General features: G+C 39.4%; 1 protein-coding gene across 1 annotated transcript in view; it reads left to right on the top strand.

The window, feature by feature from the left end:
* The first annotated feature begins 13,450 nt into the window (after positions 1-13,450).
* Positions 13,451-24,290, top strand: part of LOC112575723 — a 29,539-nt gene continuing 18,699 nt past the window's right edge. The window contains exons 1-4 of the mRNA XM_025257723.1: positions 13,451-13,749; positions 14,174-14,266; positions 14,387-14,498; positions 14,646-14,809. Coding sequence (XP_025113508.1) covers positions 14,234-14,266; positions 14,387-14,498; positions 14,646-14,809 — 309 coding nt within the window. The 5' untranslated portion in view covers positions 13,451-13,749; positions 14,174-14,233. The remainder of the gene's footprint in view (positions 13,750-14,173; positions 14,267-14,386; positions 14,499-14,645; positions 14,810-24,290) is intronic.

The following is a 24,290-nucleotide window of genomic DNA, read 5'->3' as shown; positions in this document are numbered from 1 at the left end:
TTTATGTGCGCCAGGGTTTGTGTGTACTAGTCATCTGTGAGTCTGTGAGGTTTATCTCTCCACATATTGTCTAAGTTTTCTAGAACATTTTTATTCAACTGTAACAGTTGTGATTGTGTTGTGGAGTGTGATAATCTACATGGACATTGCTGACTGCTTATGTCAAAGGTCATAGCGGTAAAGTGCGCTATCAAGATGCCACAGCATCTCCACTACCACTATCATCATCATCATCTTCATCATCATGACTACCACCACCACACCCGATGCGACCCTGACTCAGTCCTAAAAGTTTTCGTTCTCAGTTCTGGGCTGAGCCGATGTCCATTGCGCGCAACGAGCAACGGTTGCCGGCGATATACTTATTCAACCGCATAGGATCACGAATGACTACAATATTTAGAGGATGATGGAAAAGGCCGAATTCAAGATAGAACGACTGTAAATACGATTTTAAAATGCCTTTTATAAAATCAACAGATGTATTACGAAAGCAGAAGGAACAGGGAAGAAAATTAGGGAAACACGATCGAATCGACCATACATATATTTGCTTATTGTCGATTACCGAAGGGTCAACTCACAGCCTATAGCATTGAGAAAATCTTTTCTTTTTGGTAAATTATTTTTGTAAATAATGAAATAGGAAAATGTGCACACAAAGCTTTGTGGATTTGTTGGTATGGAAAGGTTGCTTAGATCAGTCTTTCTCAAAGTTGTTCGGACCGCTGACCACTTTACTTAAGTAAAAGCTATGGCGGACCACCAAGGCCTAAGTAAAAAAATGGCGGACCACCAAGGCCTAAAAATCAGTCTGTACTATGAATTTCAAATTTAAATTGCCGCATTTGTTTCATTTTAATTCCAAACTAAATATCCTTTTGTAAAAGTAGTATAGTAATAAGCTGACATAGAACTACGGACCTCGTTATTTGTAATTAAAATGTTAATACGAGGAATGCATCACTTTAAACATCACTTTGCAGACATGTGACGACTGTCAGTCGCGGACCACCTGACTTATGCCCGCGGACCACTGCGGACCACACTTTGAGAACCACTGGCTTAGATGACGATGTACCGTATAGCGAATTAATGCCAGGGCGTCATTCCCTGTCGATTTCCTTTCCTTTTCAAAACCCGACTAGTAAAGGTCGAAACAAGGATCGAACGACAGAAGATACGATTTTTAATTCTTTTTAAAAATGCAGCAGACGTTTTACAAAAGCAGAATTAATAAGCAAAAGGATTAAACACATCGGCAAACACGAAATTGACAGAATTCCTATACGTGTTTGCATGGTTTAACGAAGGGTCAACAACACAGGCTATAGCACGGGGAGAAGTGCTTATATTTATAATAAAGAGAAAAAAATTGTCTAAAGAGATTTGTGGAGTTTTTTTATATGTGAAAGTCTGTGTTGTTTTCATTTTGATGAGGATTAGGGGTGGGGGGACGTCAGTCAGTGTCATTTGTTTTCCTTTTCCAAAGAGTTCCAAAACACGTCCAGAATAATTTCTAAAAAGTACAGAGGAGGGTCACAAATGCAGAAGGAAAAGGGGGAAAGTGATATATTGTATGCACTATAATACTATATTTTTATCCTTAGTCTTTTAAGGTGTGATTTTTTTTCTTGTACAAAGTTAGCAAGTATTTTTTTTAAACTAGTCATTTTATTGAAGGGAGGAGTCATTTCGATGTTCTCTACTTAAAACAAAAGAAAAAAAAAAACCAAAACCAAAAACTGGTTATTTCGAAAAGTAAAATTAGGAAATAAAATGATACAAATAGATAAAACATTGATAATATCACCAAGAAGAATTAATGTCAAAGCTAATGAAAACGAGAACCCCACTAATTCGTGTCTCCCTGTTGTAAGCTCCTCCATTAGTCTCGGTGATTTTTCTCTTTTTTTAAATTTTGTGAAGACGTGTGCACTTAATCAAGCATGCCACGGCAAAGAAAGTGGTATCCAGCTGGATATACTGTCTTTGTGGGTAAACCACCGCCATCATCATCATCATCATCATCATCATCATCATCATCATCATCATCATCATCATATCCATCATCCATCATCCATCATCATCAATCATCCATCATCATCATCATCATCATCATCATCATCATCATCATCAAGACACTGTGTTTGCCCCGTGTGTCTGTCATTTTACGCTGTGTTTATATCCGTGTGTCTGTCTGTGTGTACGTTGTATTTCTGACAAGTAACTAATAATAGAAACTGACTTTGAATGTTAACAGAGAATGTCACGACAACAGCCACGACCGTCACCTCCACCACCGGAGCCACAACATCGCCCTGCCTACAGTGGAGAGACGTGCTGGTGTTGAACTGGATTAAGAATGGTAACAACTCGGGTATAGTGAAAGCACTTAAGGAAGCGGGTATCCCAGTGCGGGTGATGAAGGACGATGACATTGATGACGTGGCCACGGCCCGCAGTGACGTGGTGTGGGTGACGACTGGATATTGTGTTTGTGGTCTGGAGAGAAAAGTTATCGTCTGTGTGGAGGATCATCATAGGGACCGGTTCCACTCTATGTCCCGGTGTTCTTCACAACTTGTGATTGTCTACAATTACGACAAAGCGACGGATAAGTGACGTCATACACACGTTGAGTGACAGATTTGTGTACATTTATTTACATGTTCACGACTTTCACCCGTTTAAAGAAGCAGTGAGGCGAAGTAGCAAGTGTAGTTACGGGCTGCAGCAGGCAAAGTGACGAGCGATGCATCGCCCTGACCAGCTGCCACGTGGATGTATAGAGGAAGAGGACACAGACGTCTAACAAAACAAACAAAACAATGATGACGGGAATAGCAAATGGAAACGGATCTAGAAAATATAACTAACCTCCCTTCGACTGGATGTGCAGTAGTAAAGAACTGTTATACTTTTGTAAGGATTTAAGTATTCAAAGCAGTCAGGACCGTTATCTTTTGTGTTTGCGTGTCTGTATGAGGCAAATCCAAGACAAAGTGTAACATTATTGAAACATGTTAAATAAACAAGGGTACTAGCAATAAAAGGGTCAAATAATAATGCAGAAATGTTTATCATGTGGTTGACAATATTTAGTGAGAATTTATGAATAATAATGATTTTGTAAAATGCTATAAATAGTGATAAACAACATATATATATATTGTCTAAAAGGAGAGATGAAGAACATCATCGGTTTAAAGGAATCAATACGCTCTCCCGCAGAGAAAGAACAACGTGCCTGAGACGAGATGTGAACCCAGTGCAGCCAAGTCTCACTGTATCAAGTGCTAACAGTTGCACCGCAGGACTGCCCCTTGGAAATTCTTTAAAAAAAATACAATCTGCACAGACACACTTACAAACAGACAGACAGACAGACAATGATAGTGAGAATGAGCTAGACAGATTTGGAGAGTTGTTTAGTGGCAGTATGAGCAGCATGGGAGTAAAGATGACAAATCAGAGTGAAGTATGTGACTACACGACTGTGTCTCAGGTCATACTGACACACTGACACACTGACACACATCCTGACTTCAAGCAGCAGGACAGACCAGATGAAGCAATCAGTAAACAATGATAACGGAAACAAGTTGCTGGGTTCCGGTGTCAAAGTCATGTCTCAGAGTCCAACAACATTCAGTCAGAGGAGATGTTTTCAGCGGAACAACTACCAAAGGTGTCTGTCAGGTGAGGTGGCGCTGTTATTGCAGCCTGTAAATACGTGTAAACACAGCAAACCACATAAACTAAGCAGTTTACAATAAATTCTACTTTATTCATTAACAAGTCGGACAACTACATTCACTGTAGCTGCAACATCACCAGGGGCAGTAACTGTGTGTCGGACTGTTGCAATTAAAACTTTTTAGACTAGAAATTCTTTCAAATATCAGCTTTCCTTGTTCTTGTGTGAAGTGGACTGTGGAATATGTTCCAGTTATATATTTAATTGTATATGTTTATGAATTAAGCGTGAGTAATTAATTCCTTAGGTTTTACTCATTGTACTCACAATCACTTCGACAGAAGAACTCATGACAGTGTTTGATGTGCTTGTACTCAGTGTATGTTAATACACATAATGTGGATTGTCGTTCAGCCAGAGGCGGTGGCTGATTTATTTTGCCGTCTGCCGTCTAGGTGCAGCTAATTTTTTTTGATGATGTTTTTTGCTTATTCTTTCACTAATATGAACAATTCTGTCAACTATTTCATGAAGACCCACTACTATGTACACAGCGTTTGACAATGGCTTCACTAATTGTTTTTATGATAGAAATCGTAATGAGCTGATATACAATTATTATTATTTCAATGCTATGTTCATTCACTAAAAGTTATTACAAGTGGATAACATAAAAAACTGCAATAAAAATTATTTAATGCTATTGAATCTTCAATGAAATTAAGTAAAGAACATTTGAGAACATTATATTCTGTAAAATTTATGTTTATGTAAAAAAAATGCTATCTTAATGATATTGGGTATGAATACCACGCTATACTTTTATGGGAGTTTTTGAAAAGAGCAGAATGTAAATTGTTTAAGCGAATTCTGCTGGAATATTCCAATCTCATTCAAGTTAAAAATATTTGGTAGCACTAAGACAGATGTTCTAACAAAATTTATAAGAATAATCTAACTGCAAACATCATAGCAAATTCGCTGAAAAAAAATTAAGATAAAAGTTGTTATTGTGTACATTGTGAACATTTATTTACTTTGTCTTCATTTACACTCTGTGTATTATAGTTCTTCAAATATGCTGTGCATTTATTACATATTTCACTATTGTGTATTATACAGTTTGTACTACAGGCCCTCTGAGTGTTCTGAGTAAACATTTTTGAGTTTTGATTATACATGTTTCAATATGTTTTTAAGAATGTCTGACAGAATGAAAGCCAGGGTGGAACAAAATCTGTTTTACCTTATTGTTACAAATTTTAAATCTTTATTTACGAGGGTAACAGAATAAGTAAAAGTTATAGTTTTTTACACGTAGCCCTATATGAATATATGAAAAACGTATTATACATTTTATATTTGATTTTTTTTTTCACTCTTTAGAAACGAAGCGACTGAAGTTGCTGCTTAGCGCAGCTGTTGCACTTTGTCTTTCAGTTGAGTTTCAGTTCGTGCATTGCTTTACTAAAAATATAACTACACTACATCAGCCCTTTACTTTTCCAAGTTTTAAACGTGAACTTTACCTATACCCCTCGCACGCTGGATACCAGCTCCATCGTTTGAAATAACAGATCACATCGCAAAATCTCGCAGTGGCTGGGAGTGGTTCGAAAGAAACACACATAAAAATATTATTACTATATTGACGCAATTTTAAACTTCTGTGAATGTAAAGTATGTACAATGTATGATAGTAAAGATTAGGTGTCTATCGATAAGACTATACATAGCTAGACTACATAATTTCTCTTGCAAATCAATAGGTTTTAGTGAAAGGCTTCACAGAAGATTGATCAGATTAGAGAACGAAAACATCCCAAAGCAAAAAACCTCAAACCCCGCCCCCCCCCCCAAAGAAAACGGAAAAAACGGAAAAAATAATAATATAATTTTTTGAAAATCCTTAAAATTCGTGTGTACCGATGGCCTGTAGCCTTATGTGTCCCCAAAGTGAAATAATTGTACTCAAATCTGTGACATAACACGTGCATGAAGGTGAAGGATTTACAATCTTGTGTTGTCTTAAATTTTACTTTTTTACTTTTTTTAATCTCATTTTACCACAGAAAGAGTGTGACAGTTTGATCTTTTTACAATTGTTCCCCCATTTACTGACCACTCACCTGTACCACGAGCTTGTATTACTCGACTGCTGGCAGACATTTTTTCCAGTTGAATGCTAAAGCGGAGGCATGAGACGGCAGAGCTTCGGTTTATTCACAGTCTTTTCATTAGGCTCGCCGAGACTAACAGCGGAGAACTTCGCGAGAGGCGAAGCGTTGGTCTCGGGCAGGGACAGCAGCAGTCCACCTGTAACACATCCATACCTGTACACAGCTCTTAACATGGGTCACCTCATGCAGTGTTGTAAATACTAGCTGTGTACACTGTTTTTCTTTTTTCTTTTTCTCTAACGTTTGCTCTCTAGAGAAGAAATGTTAGATATTGCAGCCAACATATTACGGGTAGACAGTACTGTTATTTATTTGGACAAAAAAACAACGTTACAATTAATAATTTAGCGCAAAGTTGTTATTAATTATTCAATGTCTTGCCCGCTTCCCGTGCTGACTTTTCGTGTGGTGGCGTATTGTACGTGCGTGCGTATATGTAACAAGAGTCCGTGTGTCTGACACTGTATACATAATTTATAAACTGTTGACAATAGGTTCAGTTAACACTGAAATTTAGTTCATCTGATTGCACTAACATAATAATAATATATCAGTACTACTTACTCACAATAACATATTTAATATAAATACACTGTACACATCTTTAATTAAACTCATATGGTAGAATTCCATGGCCTGACTGTACAAATATTAACTTAAAGAATGGACCTTGTATGAAGTTTAATTCACAGAAAATAGCGACGAACATTTTAATGGTGTATGTATGGTGCCGATGCATTGGGAGACTATACTTATTAACTACTAAAAAGTTTTCAAGGCACGGTAGCCTCCTTATTTCAAAGTTAACTTTTGTAGGAAGCGCTGTCGGCCACCCTCCTACGTCACCAGCAGCCTCTTTATTATAGCAGAAAAGTAGGTTAACTTTTTCGAGTTTACCTGTGGCTACATGATACTCTGTGTAAGTCATCTTTCAGTGTAAAGTAAACGGTAGTCGAAGGAGAAGTACACACACACACACAATGGACTGGCAGATACTGGGAGACTGTAAAGTTGACAAGGAGCGTTGGAGCGTTTAATAAAACGTTGTAATCAAACGCTAGATAGAACGTTAGTATGGGTTAATAAGTGGTTAACTTTAGGTACTTGTAGGTTTATATACAACGTCAACACAACGGCATATTCAAATGAGCAAAATCGTTAACCACTATTTCAACGACGAATCCACGGTTAAAAAGTTAGCGTTCATACAATCGTACTCTCAGTGTCATCAGGGAATTTTGGCCAGATTGCCTCCCAAAACTGAATTACGTATTTGTTCAATTATTATTACACACAATGGACTGGCCATTGCTGTGCAGGACTTGCTTAAGCGCCGATTCACTAGCCTTGTCAACTGTTTGAATCTTTTAGTTGTTTACCTAACGACCAGCCCCAACAGACCAAAACAATCAATTGTCACCTGGTAACCTCAAGGAAGAATGATTAAGAGGTCGCATTAGAGACCCAACATACAACTAATGTTGCTATGAAAAATTATATAATAAATAGAGCAGTAATTACATAAAAAAAACTTCCAAAGTGAACAGCCACAATGATTTCTTTAAAAGATATTTTTACTGCAACTTTTGTAAAGCTAAAATGATAAAGGTTGAAAGGTAAAAATTGCTCTCTTTCAGTCGTGAGAGTGGTGAATGGAGGAGGCACCACTTTTCTCACGGACTGACTTTTTCTGCTCTATCTCTCTCTCGCTCTTCTACCTATGGAGTCAGGTACTCGATCATTTTCCACAGCTGTGTCGACTCCATAGTGAATTCTTGTTGGTAGCGTGAATAAAATCGTCAAACGAAGAATCGACTTTGTCTGGTTAAGGAACATTGAACGTGTAGAGCTTATCCTTAGAAGCTGATGACTTTTATTTGATGTCTTAACATCACCTTTTACGACCTTTCTGATTATTCATGCATTATAACTGACTTTTAATGAAACTGTTATTATGGGGCTGACATGCAGTCTGTGTTGAGATTCATGGATTGAGGTCCAAGCTGTGACCCTCTGAATGAAGAAGTCATTTGATAATTTAGTCACCAGCTGACATCTTTTATGCTTTTATATGGAATGGTAGATTAGGAGCATCGACATTATCAGGTCCAGCCGTGAAAAAACAAACTGTCATGGCTTTGACTTTTATCGGACTATGCACGACCTGATAACCTATATTTTGATTACAAGAGACATTATTATGTATAAGGCTACCTATATACGGCTTATATGGCAGGATCATATATTAACCCTGATCTAGCGAACTTCGATTGAATTTTGGCAGATCTTCTTTCAAATAGAACTGCTTTCCATAATTTCTGCTAAAAACAAAATGTCTATCAAAACTATCATGTGTGTCGAGGTTCCCCATGGACATTATTCACCCAAGAGCCATCTTGAAACCAGAACGCGACCTTCTGTGCTGGTGCAGTGACTACTGATGATAATTTAAGATATTTAACTAACGGTCTGTGATTTGGATTTGGAATCCACTGCATGTTCTCACATTTACGATTATCGAAGAAGACTAATTGAAAAGACCATGTGGTCCTATCAGCAGGCAAGGGAAGCGGTCGACCCTCGGGGACCATCACATTTTTCACACTACAGTCCTAGTCCAGGAAGAATGGCCCCACTGCTTGGGGGAAATATTTGGAACGATAATTACTAAGGAAGTAAACTTTTACAGAAAATCTTGATGCTAACATGGCATCAGTGGGCAAAGACTTTCCACGAGGAGAGTACCGGTCAGGGCCAAGGCCTGCGTGTTCATCAACAGGTCGACTACCAGCTGTGGTTCACTTGGAAAAGACACTAAGGCGCTACCAAGTGTATAGTTCTCAATGTTAGGACCATGGATATATGCATCAAAAGAGACAACATGGCAGACGGCTCGTAGCCCGGATGAACAACGACCGCGCTCCCCATAGACAGGCTCCACTGTGGGGTCAGCGAGAAGGGTGCTACTGGAGCCAAAGTCAAATTTAATCTTTAGTTAGAGAGATAGAGAGGCTGAAGAAAAACAAAGAATAAATCCTGGTTCAACCTTGTTTGACACAATGTCACTTAAATTTCTCATCACCGCACTCACCCCAGCTGCTTCCATTCCTTAACAACCCGCTCAGGGCAAGAGTCTGAGGTGATTGAAAACGGTTTATGGAATATCGCAGTTTCGCAGAAAACCAGGATTGCATTAGAAACTTAACTCATTATTTGTTCATAAATTCATATTTTATAAGTTGCTCGGTTCGGTATTGTCACAATGCAGTACAATTGAAAAGACACTGTATCAGTTATGTGAGTTGTTTACCAAATCACGCCTACACAACAAATCATTCATTAAGTACGAGGCGTTGGCCCCTTGAGCAAAACAGTCCAAAACTAATTACAAAAAAAATTATGACTTGGCTGTCGATAAGTTCTGCTACTGGCAGATTAATGAACTGCTGCTTGCGCTGATGAAACTACGAAAACACAGAACAAGAACAGACACAGGGTCAGCTTCTAAGGCAGGACACATTATGTACATAGTGTCAGACACACGGACTGTATGCATAGATATACGCGCGCGCACGCACACACAGGGTTTTCGAAAGCTAGAACGGACTCTGTGACAGACGACATTTTCGGACATTTTGCATTAATTATTTATTGCAATCTTTTATTGTTTTTTCCAGTATATAACAGTATGCGTACACGTAATATTTCCGCTCGCAATATCTACATTTTGTCTAGAGAGCAAAAGTTGGGAAAAAGTGTACACAACTAGGATCTACAACACTGTATGAGATGAATAGTTAGAGCTGTAAACACCTGAGTGATCAGTAAATGGGGGAAAATAATGTAAAAAGGTCAGACCTGTCACACCCTTCTCTAGGTAAATGTCATACGAGGACGTGAAAAGCTCGACAAATAAAGACAATCTTCATCCCTCACCTTAATGCACGTGTTGTCACAGATTTGAGCGGACTTGTTTTCCTCGTAATGTCTTTTATTTTCACTTTTAATTCAGAACGAAAAAGAAACCGAAAAAATACTACTGACGACAGCAAGATCCCACCCAAAGGGCCCGGGTACACCATTCGTCCCTGCTCCTCCCTCATAATTAGTAAATTTTGCACACGTCGTTTGTAAATGTTGTGTCTGTTTACGAGGGTGAAGTTGATCGGTGCTGACGCGACTTGACACTACTGGAAAAAGTAGTTTCACGACCCTGATGATTTACTGTCCTTGTTTTGACAACTGTCGACCATTTCAAATAGAAAACTAGTTATCTGAGCATTTAGTCTAGAAAAAAAATCTCTATGAAGGAATTGTTTAAATAAATTAAAGAGGAATTATTAAAGCCCCTGTGCGAAGTTTGCTTCGACAATGTTTATCAAAGAATTGAATAAAGAAATCACGGATTTTGGATGAAATTTATTACAGTTTATATATATATGAAATATAACTACTTCGAAATAACATTCGATAGAGTGTTTCGTTCGATAACAAATTTCTTCATTGACAATTAAATCTCTCACAAAGCCAAGGCGTTTCATGAATCATAGTGTTTATATTGAGTGAGTGATTGTGCGTGTGTGGGTTTTCATATATGAACGACTGAAACATGTACAAAAATAATTTTGCATTTTTGCTGTCTTTTTTTTAAACTTTAAATTCTCCCAAGCCTTGCCTAAGTGAAGTTATTTCTGGACAAGATTATTTCTTTTACGACTGGTACTTCTCTTGTGTAGACGCGGTACACTCACTATTTGAAACAATTTTAAAGTTGGTAAACTGGATGCCTTCAGTGCCTCACTGAGAATAGTGAGATGGATGTGTGAGTCTGAATGAGTGAGTGAGTGAGTGAGTGAGTGAGTGACCTTTTCCCTGAATCCATTATTTACAGCATACGCTGTACAATGTACATGCCAACTTCGTTACAAATGCTTAATCTTTTTAAAGACGGATTTAATCTAGAGAAAAAAACAACTGTTTGTACTGTTTGTCACTCGCTCACTCACTCACTCACTCACTCACTCACTCACTCACTCACTCACTCACTCACTCACTCACTCACTCACTCACTCACTCACTCACTCAGGGAGACGTCACATTATTTATTGCAATTTCTGCTCGCTGGGCTTAGGTTTGTAAGATGTCAGAAGGTTCCAATCTATTGAGCTTGAATGCGATCAAATCCCGAAATATCTTTCTTACCTTAGTATTTTTCGTCGACTACTTGACTTAGTTTCAAAGAAAAAAGCTTGCAGCAGACAGTGCAGCTGTGGCACAGGTATCAAAGATTGTGACAAGCAGTGCTCCAAATAATAAAAAAAATATTTTAAAAAATACAAAAGCTTTGTCTTTGACAGTGAGGACCGCGTGTCGACCATATCTTATATTTTTCTAGATGCGACACCCGCTTACAAGACTGCACTGGGTCACCATGATACAAACTTACTGAGTAGTCACAAACCACCCGCCACTACGTGTTTAACATTCTAATATGACTAATGACTAATTAGAATTTAATAAGATCAGATGAAATTCGTTTCGATTACTGATATTGGCAAAAGAAAACCGTTTTGATAAACATTAATGAATGTTAATTTACAAAAAATTTAATAAAGCAACAAAACCAAAACCAACAGGAATGTTCATGAAACACAGTGTGACTTGGTCTGTTCTCTGAGACAAGAACGCATTAACTTTTTTATCTCAAGTATTACCCTCTGTATTTCAGAGAGTGAGAGAGAGAATAATCTCTGAAAGCAGATCATCAACCAGTCAGGGTGAGCGCCTGATGCCACACAGTGAACTTTCTACCCCGAAATGACTCTTGTAAGTGTGTGCTTGATGCTAACTAAACTGTGTTTGTATTTTCATGACAAGAGACTGAAGTGTTTATCGACAGAGCAGCAGCTACGATGCTACAGTCCGTAGTCGCAATTATTCGAGAGCTTTTGGGTGAATCGTTCATTAGTAGTGTATCTGGTGTCAAGGATAAAATATTTCTCTAGGAAAGGTGAAAAGGTTTAGGAAACAGATCTAGAATTTATTTTTCTTTAGTCACATCTGTTTTTAATAACCTTGTAGTTTAGAAAACAAAACAGACGGAGTAAAATTAAAATAGGAAGGATCTCCTTGTGTAGCACCTACAGGTTATTTAGGGGCGTTAGATGGACTGAACATTTATATAGCGAAGGCTACATAGTAGGTGTTAGACAGTTAGAGAAGGGAACACATCAGAGGTGGGATATGCAGCTGAGAATTTTCCCAAAGGATCAAGCAATCCAATCTTGTTAATAAACAAACTTACAAATTAATAGCATTAAAACAGAATTTTTCTAAGTTGGACTAAATTACTAAGTACTTTTTTACGCCAAAACTGATGTTTAATCTTAAAAGTAATTTATGATTACTTTTGATTTTGATAAGATTTATGAAAAAATCAGTTTTTTAAAATTAAATTAAAGTCAGGATAGACTAGAGTGTGGAGAGACAAGTGATGACCACAACATGGACGTTGTGTGAACGCTGCACGTGCCCTCACCTACAGAGTTGTGTTACACAACGACACTTTGTCTACATGACGAGTGGTCAGGAAACTACAACCGGACAAACATCTTCACAGACACTAGCGTGACAGTCACGTGATTACAGGCTGGTAACCACTCGTCCTCACTAATGCCTGTAACTTATATAGAAACAGGATATTAAGCTACAGGAACTAGAGAACACAATCAGTTACTGTTCAACTTCATCGACGTAGTCGCCTACACACAATGTTTGAAGACTCGGCGACACAGCTAAGAATAGTCCGTGTACATCACAGTCTCTGTGTTGTTCTCGTCGTTTTATTACGGGTACAATTGTACCAAGCTCTTTGCTTTAAACACACAGTTGCATTTAGCTCTTTGCCGTTAATACACAAGACCCTTTCCTTGCTACTCCTCAGGGAGAATAGGGTCTCAACAAGACCTCACCAGCGGACCTTGTATAGGGCAGCCCCCTCAGTTAGCACCATGTGCTTCCCTGCCTGCTCTCTACTGTTCTTTTCCAAGTCTGCTTTGGTCTCCCAACTCTCCTCTTACCCTTAGGGTTCCAGTAAAGTGCCTGCCTGTCAATGGTGTCAGCTGGTTTGTGCAGGATGTGTCCTATCCACTCCATGTGCACTTTGTGATGTCTTGGCTAGTGGCAGTCTGATTGGTTCCTTTCCACAGGCTGCTGTTGGAGATCATTTCAGGCCTTCTTATTCCCAGAATATGGAGTAGGCATCGGTTGGTAAAGGTCTGGAGCTTGTTGTTGATGGTGTTACTCTCTAGGTTTCAGAACCATGCCGTAGGACTTTCTTCATATTGGTGTTAAGATGCGGGTCTTACTGCTGAAGGATAATACTCGGGAGTTCCAGATGGGGTGAAGGCTGTTGAAAGCATGCCTGGCCTTGTTGATTCAGCTTTTGATGTCATTATCCTCTCCACCGTCCTTGTTGACAATGTTCCTCAGATAGGCGAAGCGGTCTGTTTCCGGGATGTTCTCTCAATTTATGCCTGGTGCGATGAGAACATGTCTGACATGATACAAAGGCGACATTGTACAAGTTTAGAGAGCTATAAATAGTTTGCCCCTACATCCGAGTGGGACACAACCAGGCGATGTCAGCATCCTGACGAGAGCTGCAGTGGTGACGATGTGCGATGCTGGCTGAGGCTAAAACCGTCTGCCGCCCTCACATCACGTGACTCAGTCCTCGCAGTCCTCGTTTTGTATAGTTTTCTATTTATTGACAGTCGTGCTCTGTTTTCTACCACAGAATCATGGCATTTCTCTCTACCTTCAGCCTTCCGTTGCTTGTCACCATGCTCTGATACTTCACACACTGAGGTGAGTATCACAGACAGACAGACATTTACAGACAGATATTTACATGTTTTTACATATTTTGTCAAGCCTGTTACTATATTTGACAAAGGCAGTCTTATCTAGAGTTAAAGTCAGTCATATCAAGATGTACATGTGGATATGTTAAGTTCCAAATTACGATCTTATACGGCTTATGAATTTTCCACTGATCCTCCCTGCTTTAAGTAATCATCCATGATCCATGATCGTAATCCTCCATGATCATCATTGTTGACAAAGCATCACATCGACATCACTGAATGATTACAAGTCTGCTCACTGATGTGTATTGTAACATCACTCAATAATGACTGAGCTCCACTGACATCATAGAGTGATTACTGTTTACTGAAATGTACTGACATCCTAAAAATATTAAATACTGAACTCCACTGTGACATCACAGAATGATTACAGACCTGTTTACTAAGCTTCAGTGTGACGTCACATAAGCCAACTGTCAACAATGTCTGGTCATCAGCCGTCTTATCCACAAAAGGTAAGACACGGAAAAGTTTGATGAATTTCTCTCCGGCGCGTTCGAATCATCATCATCATCTCAGTGATGTTTGTAGTGTTCATTCTCATGATTTTTTGCTCACTGTAACAACTCTCACAGGGACAGCGCCCTAAGGGAAGAGGAGGCAAACAACATTCTACAGGTCGTGGCCGGGTGGAAGTTTACCTACACACAGTGACTGACCAACAGGCTGAGCTACTTGCTGACACAGGTGAGTAAATGTTTAAAGTCACTTCATTCTCAAAACAACAATAGCTCTAAGTAGGATAAACAGTAAACAAGAGTAAAGTAGATAACATTCGTAATAACTCAATCAATGTGAATGACAAAGGACCTACAGACCATAATATTATTTTAGCGAACACACGTCCTCTGGAAAAGGTGAAGAAGACGTCAGGAGCTGATGTAAACTTTGACCCCAACCCCTCACCTGTACCAGGTATGAAGGTTCTCATCATCCGCGGTGATGCTTCTCAGATCAAAGCAGCAGTTAGTCTCATCAATCAGAAGACTGGCTCAAAGGTTTGTTTGTTGGCTTAATACCAGTATAACGATATTGTGTAAGAGAAAATAACACAGGACATCAGCCTTAATGGATGTTAGAATTGTACAGTGGGCCATAACAGTAGCTGATACAAGTTGGAACAAAATACAAAGCATGCAAAATGGGTTAGCACAATAGTTCATGTATATTTAAAATTACTAAAATGGTTTTGACACAGGAAGCATTACCAGACCAGGCCCAGACATTCTGGCTACAGTGGGTTGAGGCCGCGTTCCCTCATCTCGACTCTCGCGCCTACTTCCTGCCTCCTGTCTACGTCAACCGCGTGCCCATGACTAGACAGTCGGCTGCTGGTCAGGAGGTTCTCGTCCTACAGTCAAGTCAGTCAGGTCACACAGGTCAGTCAGGTGGGACAGGTCAGACAGGTCAGCCGGCGATGATTCCATCAGCTGCTGCTTCCATTCCTCAGCCACCTCGCGTGCAGGACAGTGACCTCAGAGACGATGCAGCCATGCAACGGGTGCTCTACTGTCTCCAGAAACTGTGTGAAGACAACAAAGAAGTCATGGTTGGACTGACTCAGCTTCAGTTCGGCGACTACCTGGGGGAACCTTGTTACACTGCTGCAGCTGCACAGCTCCCCCTACCGGCCAACCTCCCATCTGCTCTGCCACGAAACTGGAAACAGGGCGACTTTGATGTGCTTCTCATTCACCGACATTTCGGTTTAGTCACGTGCGAGGTGAAGGCCTTTGGTGACAACACACAGGCACTGAATATGTCGAAGGACGATAAAGACAAAAACATCAGAAAGAAGCTGACGGAGGCCATGTCACAGCTGGACAAGGCGGAGGCCATGTTGTCTCACCTGGTGTCCGACATCGCTCCCGGTCTGCCCGTCACTAAGGTCATCGCCTTCCCCAACCTCACGACTGATGAAGTTCAACAGGTCATCTCCGGCGACCTCCAGCTGACTCAGGTTTTATCTGTCTTCTGTCTACTTTTATCTTTACTTCTACAAACATGTTTCAAAAAAAAAATGATTTTGCCAACATTGTATAAGAATAAATTATGGGTTTGAAAGAGTTTGTAGTGAATTGGACTTAATATTTTTATTCAGTTTTGTTATGTTTAGCCAAGTTTTAATATTTTGGATGGATTTGGAAAACGAATCGCACAAGCAATTAGTGTATTACTCTAGTTTTTATAGTTTCACAACTGTTTAAATACTTTATAATAACTTTGTAATAAATCTCATGTTATTGTGCTTTGTATCTGTAGGTTAAAAAACTTCGACATATTGAGCTCATTTTACTTAAAGTCAGTGGATTTTTTATACAGGACCTGTGTCGGTGTCTGGGAGCAAGTGATCCCGCCGACATCCCAGGTCTGTGTCGTGCTGTGATCAGTTGTCTGACCCAAGACCCGTGTGACGTCAGTAGTCACGTGCTGAGGGAACTCGGACACTGGTGGCAGCGACGTGTGGCTGGGGCTGGACCTGTCAGTCACATGACACCTCAGTTGTACAAGACACTGGTAGCCAGGTAAATATTACAATAATGTATAGTCACAACACTGTCACAATCTAAGCCTGTCGTGTACGATGTTAGATGTGACGTCAGTGCTGACGTCACTGTTGTCGTCAGAGAAATCGTCAACTAAGTTTCAAAAGTAAGATTTTTATCTTGAACAGAGATGGATAACTGTTACCAGATGTTACAGGGAAAATGTGGAAATGTGATGTTGATGTTGATAGGCGACGAAGCACAAGTCCCTAACGCCGATGTCGTCGTCAACGGCTTGTCGGCTGGTCTGCTGTGCCAACCTCTCCAAGAAACTGAGTCTTTACAGTCTTAGAGATTTCCAACAACACTTTATTAATAGTATATACGATAGTCCTCACTTCCAGACACGCTGGTAAATCGGCGACACGCGCTGTAACTACACTAACAGCCACCTGGTGACGTCACGATTACACGCGCCTCACAAGTCTGACCTCAGTGACACACCTTACATTATATTTACATTGTACACATGTCATTATCACTAGTCACTTGTAACCAACCCTAGGCCGGACGTTTTTTCCGTCGAAGATTTTCCACATTCACACAATGAAAACAAGCAAACACCTTTCTCCACACACAGAAAAGCACTCCTAATAGCAACAACAATAATAATAAAAAAATATAAAATTTGTAATACATGCTCAAACTCCCAAAGAAGAAGCTCTTATCTCCTAAGAACAAGAACGAGACATGCAAAGCATACGAGGGACAGGAGAATAAACAAATACCCCACGAAGTAAAAAACTTTCTAAAGATGAATAAATTCAAATACAGAAAACGCAGAGGAACCAAATAACAAGAACAAGAACTAAGAGTAACATGATATTGTAAAAGAAAGACGAGCAGGGAAGGTGTGACAAAGGACTAGCATGGTGGGAAAGGTGTTAGGAGTAATGTTCACGGAATATATATTTCAGCGCAATTGAATCATCCATTGATGTTGTTTTTAATATTCAACAAAAAATAAACATGTGGGCAATCCAAGTTCGACTGTTTGCCAGAGGTGTTCATTATCACAGTGTTATTATTATTCTCTTTTTTTGTGAGTACTTATTTTTCACAGCTCACTAAGTGCCTGCTGTAAGCTTGTGAAACTATAAACACATTTTCCCTTCAAATTCTTTACTACTCTATTTGGCATTGTGATCGAGTACTTCAATTTTTAATTTGGAGCAGAACACTGTGTATTTTATAGAAGTAAGCTTTAGCAAAATTTTACAGTTAACATACGTTAGAGAGTGAAAAGTGACTCTTTAGTTTTTATAAAATCAGATATTTTTATTTGGGAAAATGAAATCCAGTAACAATTAAGTAATAATTAACTGTAAAAATAGAAATTGTGTTTGTAACACGCATCAACTGATGTGACTGTACTAGATTCTGCGGTCCGGCGACAACAGTGACTGTGCCATGTACAAGTCCTCCACGTGTGAGTGTCAAGACCCTGGGTCAGGCCGTGTGGTGGACAGGACAGTGCTACACTGCTGTCATCACACTCTTCCCGGAGCAACTTCACCTGCTACACACGGCGCCTCCCACACTCTTTGTCACCGGACCGCCCGGTACAGGTAAAACTGTGGTGCTGCTGATGATGGGTATAAAATGGCTGCGATGTGGTCACCCTGTCTACATTGTGAGTACTTGGAGAGGGAGTTGTGCAGTGTGCACCATGTTGTATCACCTGTTGCTGCAGACAGTAAACACACAACAGTCAGCAGGTGTCTCACCCGGTCAGCCTCACCTCCTGCAGTGTGATCTTGATGACAGTAAGGACGTGGAGAAGGCCATCAACGACTTGTCACAGGCAGCAAGAGGAGGGTCGTTGTACGTCATCGCTGATGAAGTGAAAGAGTGAGTAGTACATCGTGTGATGTGATGATAGACACACAGGTAGATGCCGATTGCTGTCATCTAATAATCACCACCAGGTCTTTAAGAGTAGATAATTCCTTCATCAAAGGGACACGTGACTTGCTCACTATTTTTTTTCGTGGACGCTTTTTTCAATGACTTGTACGCATGCGCGAACTGCCATACGTGGTTACCAAGGTGATAAACCTTCACCTCGATCATTCGAAAGAAACGCTAGGTATAAAAGTAAGAAAAGCCGAGATGGATGTGCTACAAGACTGCTGGTAAAATGAAATGAGAAAGTTGTGATTTGTCCTGATGAACACATTGCGACAGTTAGCACTGACTTGAAGACAACGAAGGTGAACAAAGATGTGGAACAGAAGAGGACAGCAGTCGATGGATTCAATACATGTTCAACAGCCAAAACAATGATAATAATACTGAATGTGCATTTAAGACTTTATTTGCAAAGTAAGGCAGAACAAACTTGCTTCTTATGTACTTTGCATGTTTAATATATTTTCAGGTAGAATTTCTTTTGTACGTGACACATGTACGACAACTATATTTACTACTTATCTTGCAGTCAGTTTCACCACCTCATCCTTTGTCTACTATAGATGACATAAACACAGAGACTGAGAGATATCTTTTTCGTACGTGTACATGCACATGTTGAACCAGATGAGTCCCTTAAACATCAGTTTTGTACATCTGTACACAATTCTTTTCAATAACAAACGGTAATACTTGTCAATTCATTAATTTTTTTTGCACAAGATACATTTATGTGTATATTTACACATTTTGCTTCAGAGAACAGACATATATTCGCTCTTGCCTCCCTCACTAATGTATACATATATGTACTCACACACAACCACAGCATTCACCGATATTCACACACATTATTATGTAAAGTGTCAGTTAGCTTATTATACAAGTAGCCTCCCCTTGACATCAACGTATTAAACATTTACTGTCTAGTCACACAAACACAGACATACTCTGAACACGTGACACAAAGTTGTTCTTTATTGAGATGTAAAGTGATATTTCTGTTCCTGATACTTCATAAAATACTTTGACAGGAATTGAAAACTTGTGATGTTTGTGCGCTCCACGACCTTTGACTAGCAGGAAGCTGTGTGTGACGGTAACTACTGTAACACTCATGTCTGTCACAGGTTAGAATCCTTCGGTACACTGTGTGACAAGCTGTTGACACAAGTTCCTCGTCTCCATTTTTGGGCGGCAAGTTGTTACAATGAAGAAGCACCCTCTGGCTGGCAAGTGGAATGTTTAACCAGACCCCTCCGCTCTCCTCCGGCCGTCGTCAGGGAAGTCGCGCAGAACGAGTTGTTCACTAACCGTCTTGTTCTGCCGTACAGTGAGCGAGGTGTGGCCGACCACACAGACGGCCCTCCAGTCAGACGACTGTATCACCGAGGTCAAGGTCACTCAGGTCACAGGCTAGTTGACTGTGTGACGTGCGGTCGTGACGTGGCCAGCTTCCTACTCAGTCTCCGTGTTGGTGTTACAGGTAGGTGTGGGTATTGTGTAGTGTAACGTCTGTTGACAGATAAACAGTTATCAGTGAGATAGATAACAGGCAGGTGAGAAACAGTCTTGTGACAGGCAGTAAGAGGAGGGTCGTTGTACGTCATCGCTGATGAAGTGATGTGAGTATTACATCGTGTGATGTGATGATAGACACACAGGTAGATGCCGATTGCTGTGGTCTAATAATCACCACCAGGTCTTTAAGAGGAGATAATTCCTTAATCAAAGGGATACGTGACCTGCTCACGCAAGTTTCGCTCGGGTACGCCACTATTTTTTTCGTGCACGCTTTTTTCAACGACTTGTACGCATGCGCGAACTGCCATACGTGGTTACCAAGGTGACAAACCTTATGATGACATGTCACTTCACCTAACTGGCTACAGGGTGACAGCTCTTCATCACATTTCGTCTTTTCCCTTTTATCTGCGCCAGAGTTTGTGTGTACAAATCATCGGTGAGTCTGTGACATCAGGTTTCTGTCTCCACATTTTGTCTCAGTTTTCTGCAACATTTTTATTCAACTGTAACATCTGCGCCATCTTGCCCTATGTGAGAACTGTTCATCATTTGTATTACTTGTGTCTACTTCACTGACACTTCTAACGTGTTTGGCACTGCTAACCACTCAGTTTTCTACTTTGTGATGTGCGGACCTGTGTCCTATGGCTGCACTGTGTGTAGAGTAGATGTTTGTGTCCTCTTCATCTCAACGATCAGACTGACGATGAGTGTGACATCAGGGATTGGTGGTTGTATGTCGTCTGCTCCATGTGTGTTTGAGGCTGCTGTCACGATGGCTTGTGTCTGGATACTTACCTGTGTTACCTACAACTGAAGTATTCAGGTGAATCTTTGTTGACCTCATCTTGACTGTGTGAGACCTGAAATGTTGCTGTGGGTAACACCGTTGTTTGTGTTGTTTACTTTGTGTACAACATGTTGAGTTTACCTACAGTGTGATTGTGCTGTGGAGTCTGATAATCTACATGGACATTGCTGACTGCTTAATTATATCAAAGGTCATAGCGGTAAAGATATCATCATCACCGTCATCAAGACACTGTTTGCCCCATGTGTCTGTCATTTTAGTTGTAATATCCCTGTGTCTGTCAGTGTGTACGCTGTATCTCCGACAAGTAACTAATAATAGAAACTTATTTTAAATGTTAACAGAGAATGTCACGACAACAGCCACGACCGTTACCTTCACCAGCGCCACAACAACACCGCCCTGCCTACAGTGGAGAGACGTGCTGGTGTTGTACTGGGGTTTCCATAGTGACAACTCGGGTATAAGGAATGCACTTAAAGAAGCGGGTATCCCAGTGCGTGTGATGAATGACGATGACATCGATGACGTGGTCACGGCCTTCAGTGACGTGGTGTGGGTGGCGGATGGATTTCGTGTTTGTGGTCTTGAGAGAAAAGTCGTCGTCTGTCTTAAGGATGGTCTTGATGTCCGGTTCACCTCTATGTCCCGGTGTACGTCACAACTTGTGATTGTCTACGATGACGACAAAACGAAAGATAAGTGACGTCATACACATGTTGTGTGACCATGGACGTAGATAGGTGGACTGATGTCTGTATGCCGAGACTCACTGTCGGCCTCTTGCGAAGTGATCCGCGGTCAGTCTCGGCGAGCCTCTGGCCGGTCATACTTTCGGAATAGCAGCACGAAAATGGAATTTAAAGGGATACTAAAGGGTAGTGATAAGGCTGTGGCGACGGTCAAACGTTTCAAAACTATATTTAGTTACTATTACAGAGCACGAGAGCAATACAGGAGAAATAAAGGATTCGTTTCTCACCTAATTACCACTTATTAGCACTATGTCGGTTGCCGATGTTCATAAAAATCGAAAAAATCCAGTGAAATCGACCCTTGTGTCCTTCCGCCGAGTAGCCACGATATCTTCACGAGATGGTCAAGCAGACGAGTCTTTTGTGACGTCACAAACGACAGGAAGTGTCTGTGGTCATTGCTAGGATAGTGATCGGTGGTGTCTCTTAGTTGGATTTGTGATCTCCAAAGTCATTAACTATCGAGATGGCCATGAATAATGTTCAATTTTACCAATTTGAACCACTTGCATCAACTCACAATCGACTGCACATCCTCGGAGGACGAGGAAAATGTTGCAGCAGTCGAAGCACAAAGCAGGTACGTAGGACGAGAGATCTGTAGGGACAGATCTCTGGTAGGACTATAGAAGTAAGTCATACTGTGTGCACGGGAACAGAAAGTGAACGCATGCTTTACCTTCAAGCACTTTAAATAAACATAATGCACTCAAACTCTTTACACTGGGCATTGTTGTTGACGAATTCACTTCGTAGTGTATTTAAAAATAAATTACATTTGGTATGCTAATTATTTCCTCACACACACCGGAATATTCACATTGTATATGATAATTTGGGTTTTAAGTGAACTTTCCTAAGGATAGTTTAAAAAATTAATAGTTTGAAATATCTGTATTTAAATATTTTAAACAGACTTTAATATAATACTATTTGCAGCCTTTTTTGGGGGACATAGTTTGAATAATTACACTAATGACTTACTTTATAACAACGATGGATAGAATTCAAGCAGAGACATTTGCTTTATATGTTATTATGCCTGTGCTTTTAACTTATATGTTTGTTGTTTAAATGTGTATTTACATACATTCATTTATCACAGTTTCAGACTGGTGCATTTGTGAGCATTGTGAGGAATGGCCACAACAAATGTTGAAGCATAAAAAAATGTAGAGTAAAAGCTTAAAAGTGAATTGTCGAGAAAATGTTCCGTATACATCATGAAAATTGTTACATTTATCCAAATCCAGTTATTGGACACACTTCATATCAGATGCATAAAATACTTTCATGTATCTGACATGAATTGTAAAATAAAATCTTCCCTTTGTTAACATTAATTTCTTTTATTTGTTCAAACTCAGGTATGGGACACACTTTATCTTTATGTCCAAAACAAATCTTGCATGCATCTGGCATTTTTATTTTACAAGCATCATTTCTGAAATACTTGGTGCTGAATTTACCTTTCATTCTTTATTTTCTTACAAACTAATAATAATGCAAGGAAAACTGTGTGAGAACTGATTTCTTTCTTTCACATAATATAACATGTGGCTTAATCTTTTTATTTCCTCAAGTTCCACTGCATGTGAATTTTTCATTTGATTGCTCTGTAAGCATTTAAAACAGTTTCAACAATGTATTTTGTCATAATTTTCTTAATTCTTGCACAGTTATGGATTCCAATAAACCAAGTGGACAATTTGAGACACATGTGTGTTTGTGTACTTGTCAAAGGTTGAACATTTAGGAAGCCTAAAAGAGTGTGGCTGTGATGTCCAGTAGTAATGATGGCCACAGGAGCCATCTTGGCATATGGTTATAAATTTGACTTCTATGTGACACTCATCTATAGTTGTGATAGAGGGGTTGCTACACTGCCTGCAGACACTCAGCAGCTCCTCCAACTTCTTTTCGTGAATGATAAATTTTCTTTCCAGGAAGGGATTTGTGCCCAGTTCATCTTTCTGAGAATTCCTAGAGACAAATATCGAGACTAAAATCATAGTTAAAACCATAAATCATTTTTATAGCTAAATATCAGCTTAAATTCTTGTGTTAGCATGTTTCTGATATAAACTATCAAGTACTGACTGTTTGTTAGTAACTGCAATATAAATTTTGTTTACTGGTGCTCCTTGACTGCTGAATTATTCCACTCTGAGGTGTCATTTTCATTTTCTGACTCCCATATCAATATCAGGATCACACCTAGCAGACATTTATAGACACAATTTCCTTCTTTTCATTTCATTATGAAAAAAATTTATCCACATAAAAATTTTACAAAGCCATATAAAATTATTTTTTATCTAAGTGTTTTAAAACTGCACATATTTTTGGCCTTGAATATCCTTATAAGAAGAAAATATCTGGCACAGTTTGTGGAATTCATGCCAATTTTAGATAAAAGAGATGTGTAATAGAGAAAAGAACTAAAAAGTGGCCATTACCTTTCAGGATTGGAGCTGAGATCTGGGTCTGGACCTCTTTATTTAAGCACAGTTGAACTGTTTGTTGTGACTGACTTGTTATAGTCTGAACATTAAAGTTTTATAAAGTAATCATTCCACAAAACATTAAAACAATAATAAAACATGTATGATTATACCATGTGATCAAGCTATTATTATTTTTAATTCTTTACAGTATCCAACATAAAACACAATCATTAATATTACTCTAATTTTCAAATGTTGAAATATCAAGTCTAACTTCCGCAGTGTACTGCACATAGATTTCACTACTATTGTTGATAAGGTCATTATGTAGGAAATACCTTTCACATGAATTTTATTGTTTTTAGATTTCATAAACAAATAGGCTGTCTTTTCAAAAATATGAATTTAAAAATATTTTATTTTATAAAAGCAAACAATGATTTTTAAAAAAATAATGTAACAAGTGACAGGATTTCAACAAT

Source organism: Pomacea canaliculata, linkage group LG11, assembly GCF_003073045.1.
Source record: "Pomacea canaliculata isolate SZHN2017 linkage group LG11, ASM307304v1, whole genome shotgun sequence".
Taxonomy (NCBI): Eukaryota; Metazoa; Mollusca; class Gastropoda; order Architaenioglossa; family Ampullariidae; genus Pomacea; species Pomacea canaliculata.
The sequence above is the reverse complement of the archived record's forward strand: the minus strand, read 5'-3'. Positions and strand labels throughout refer to the sequence as shown.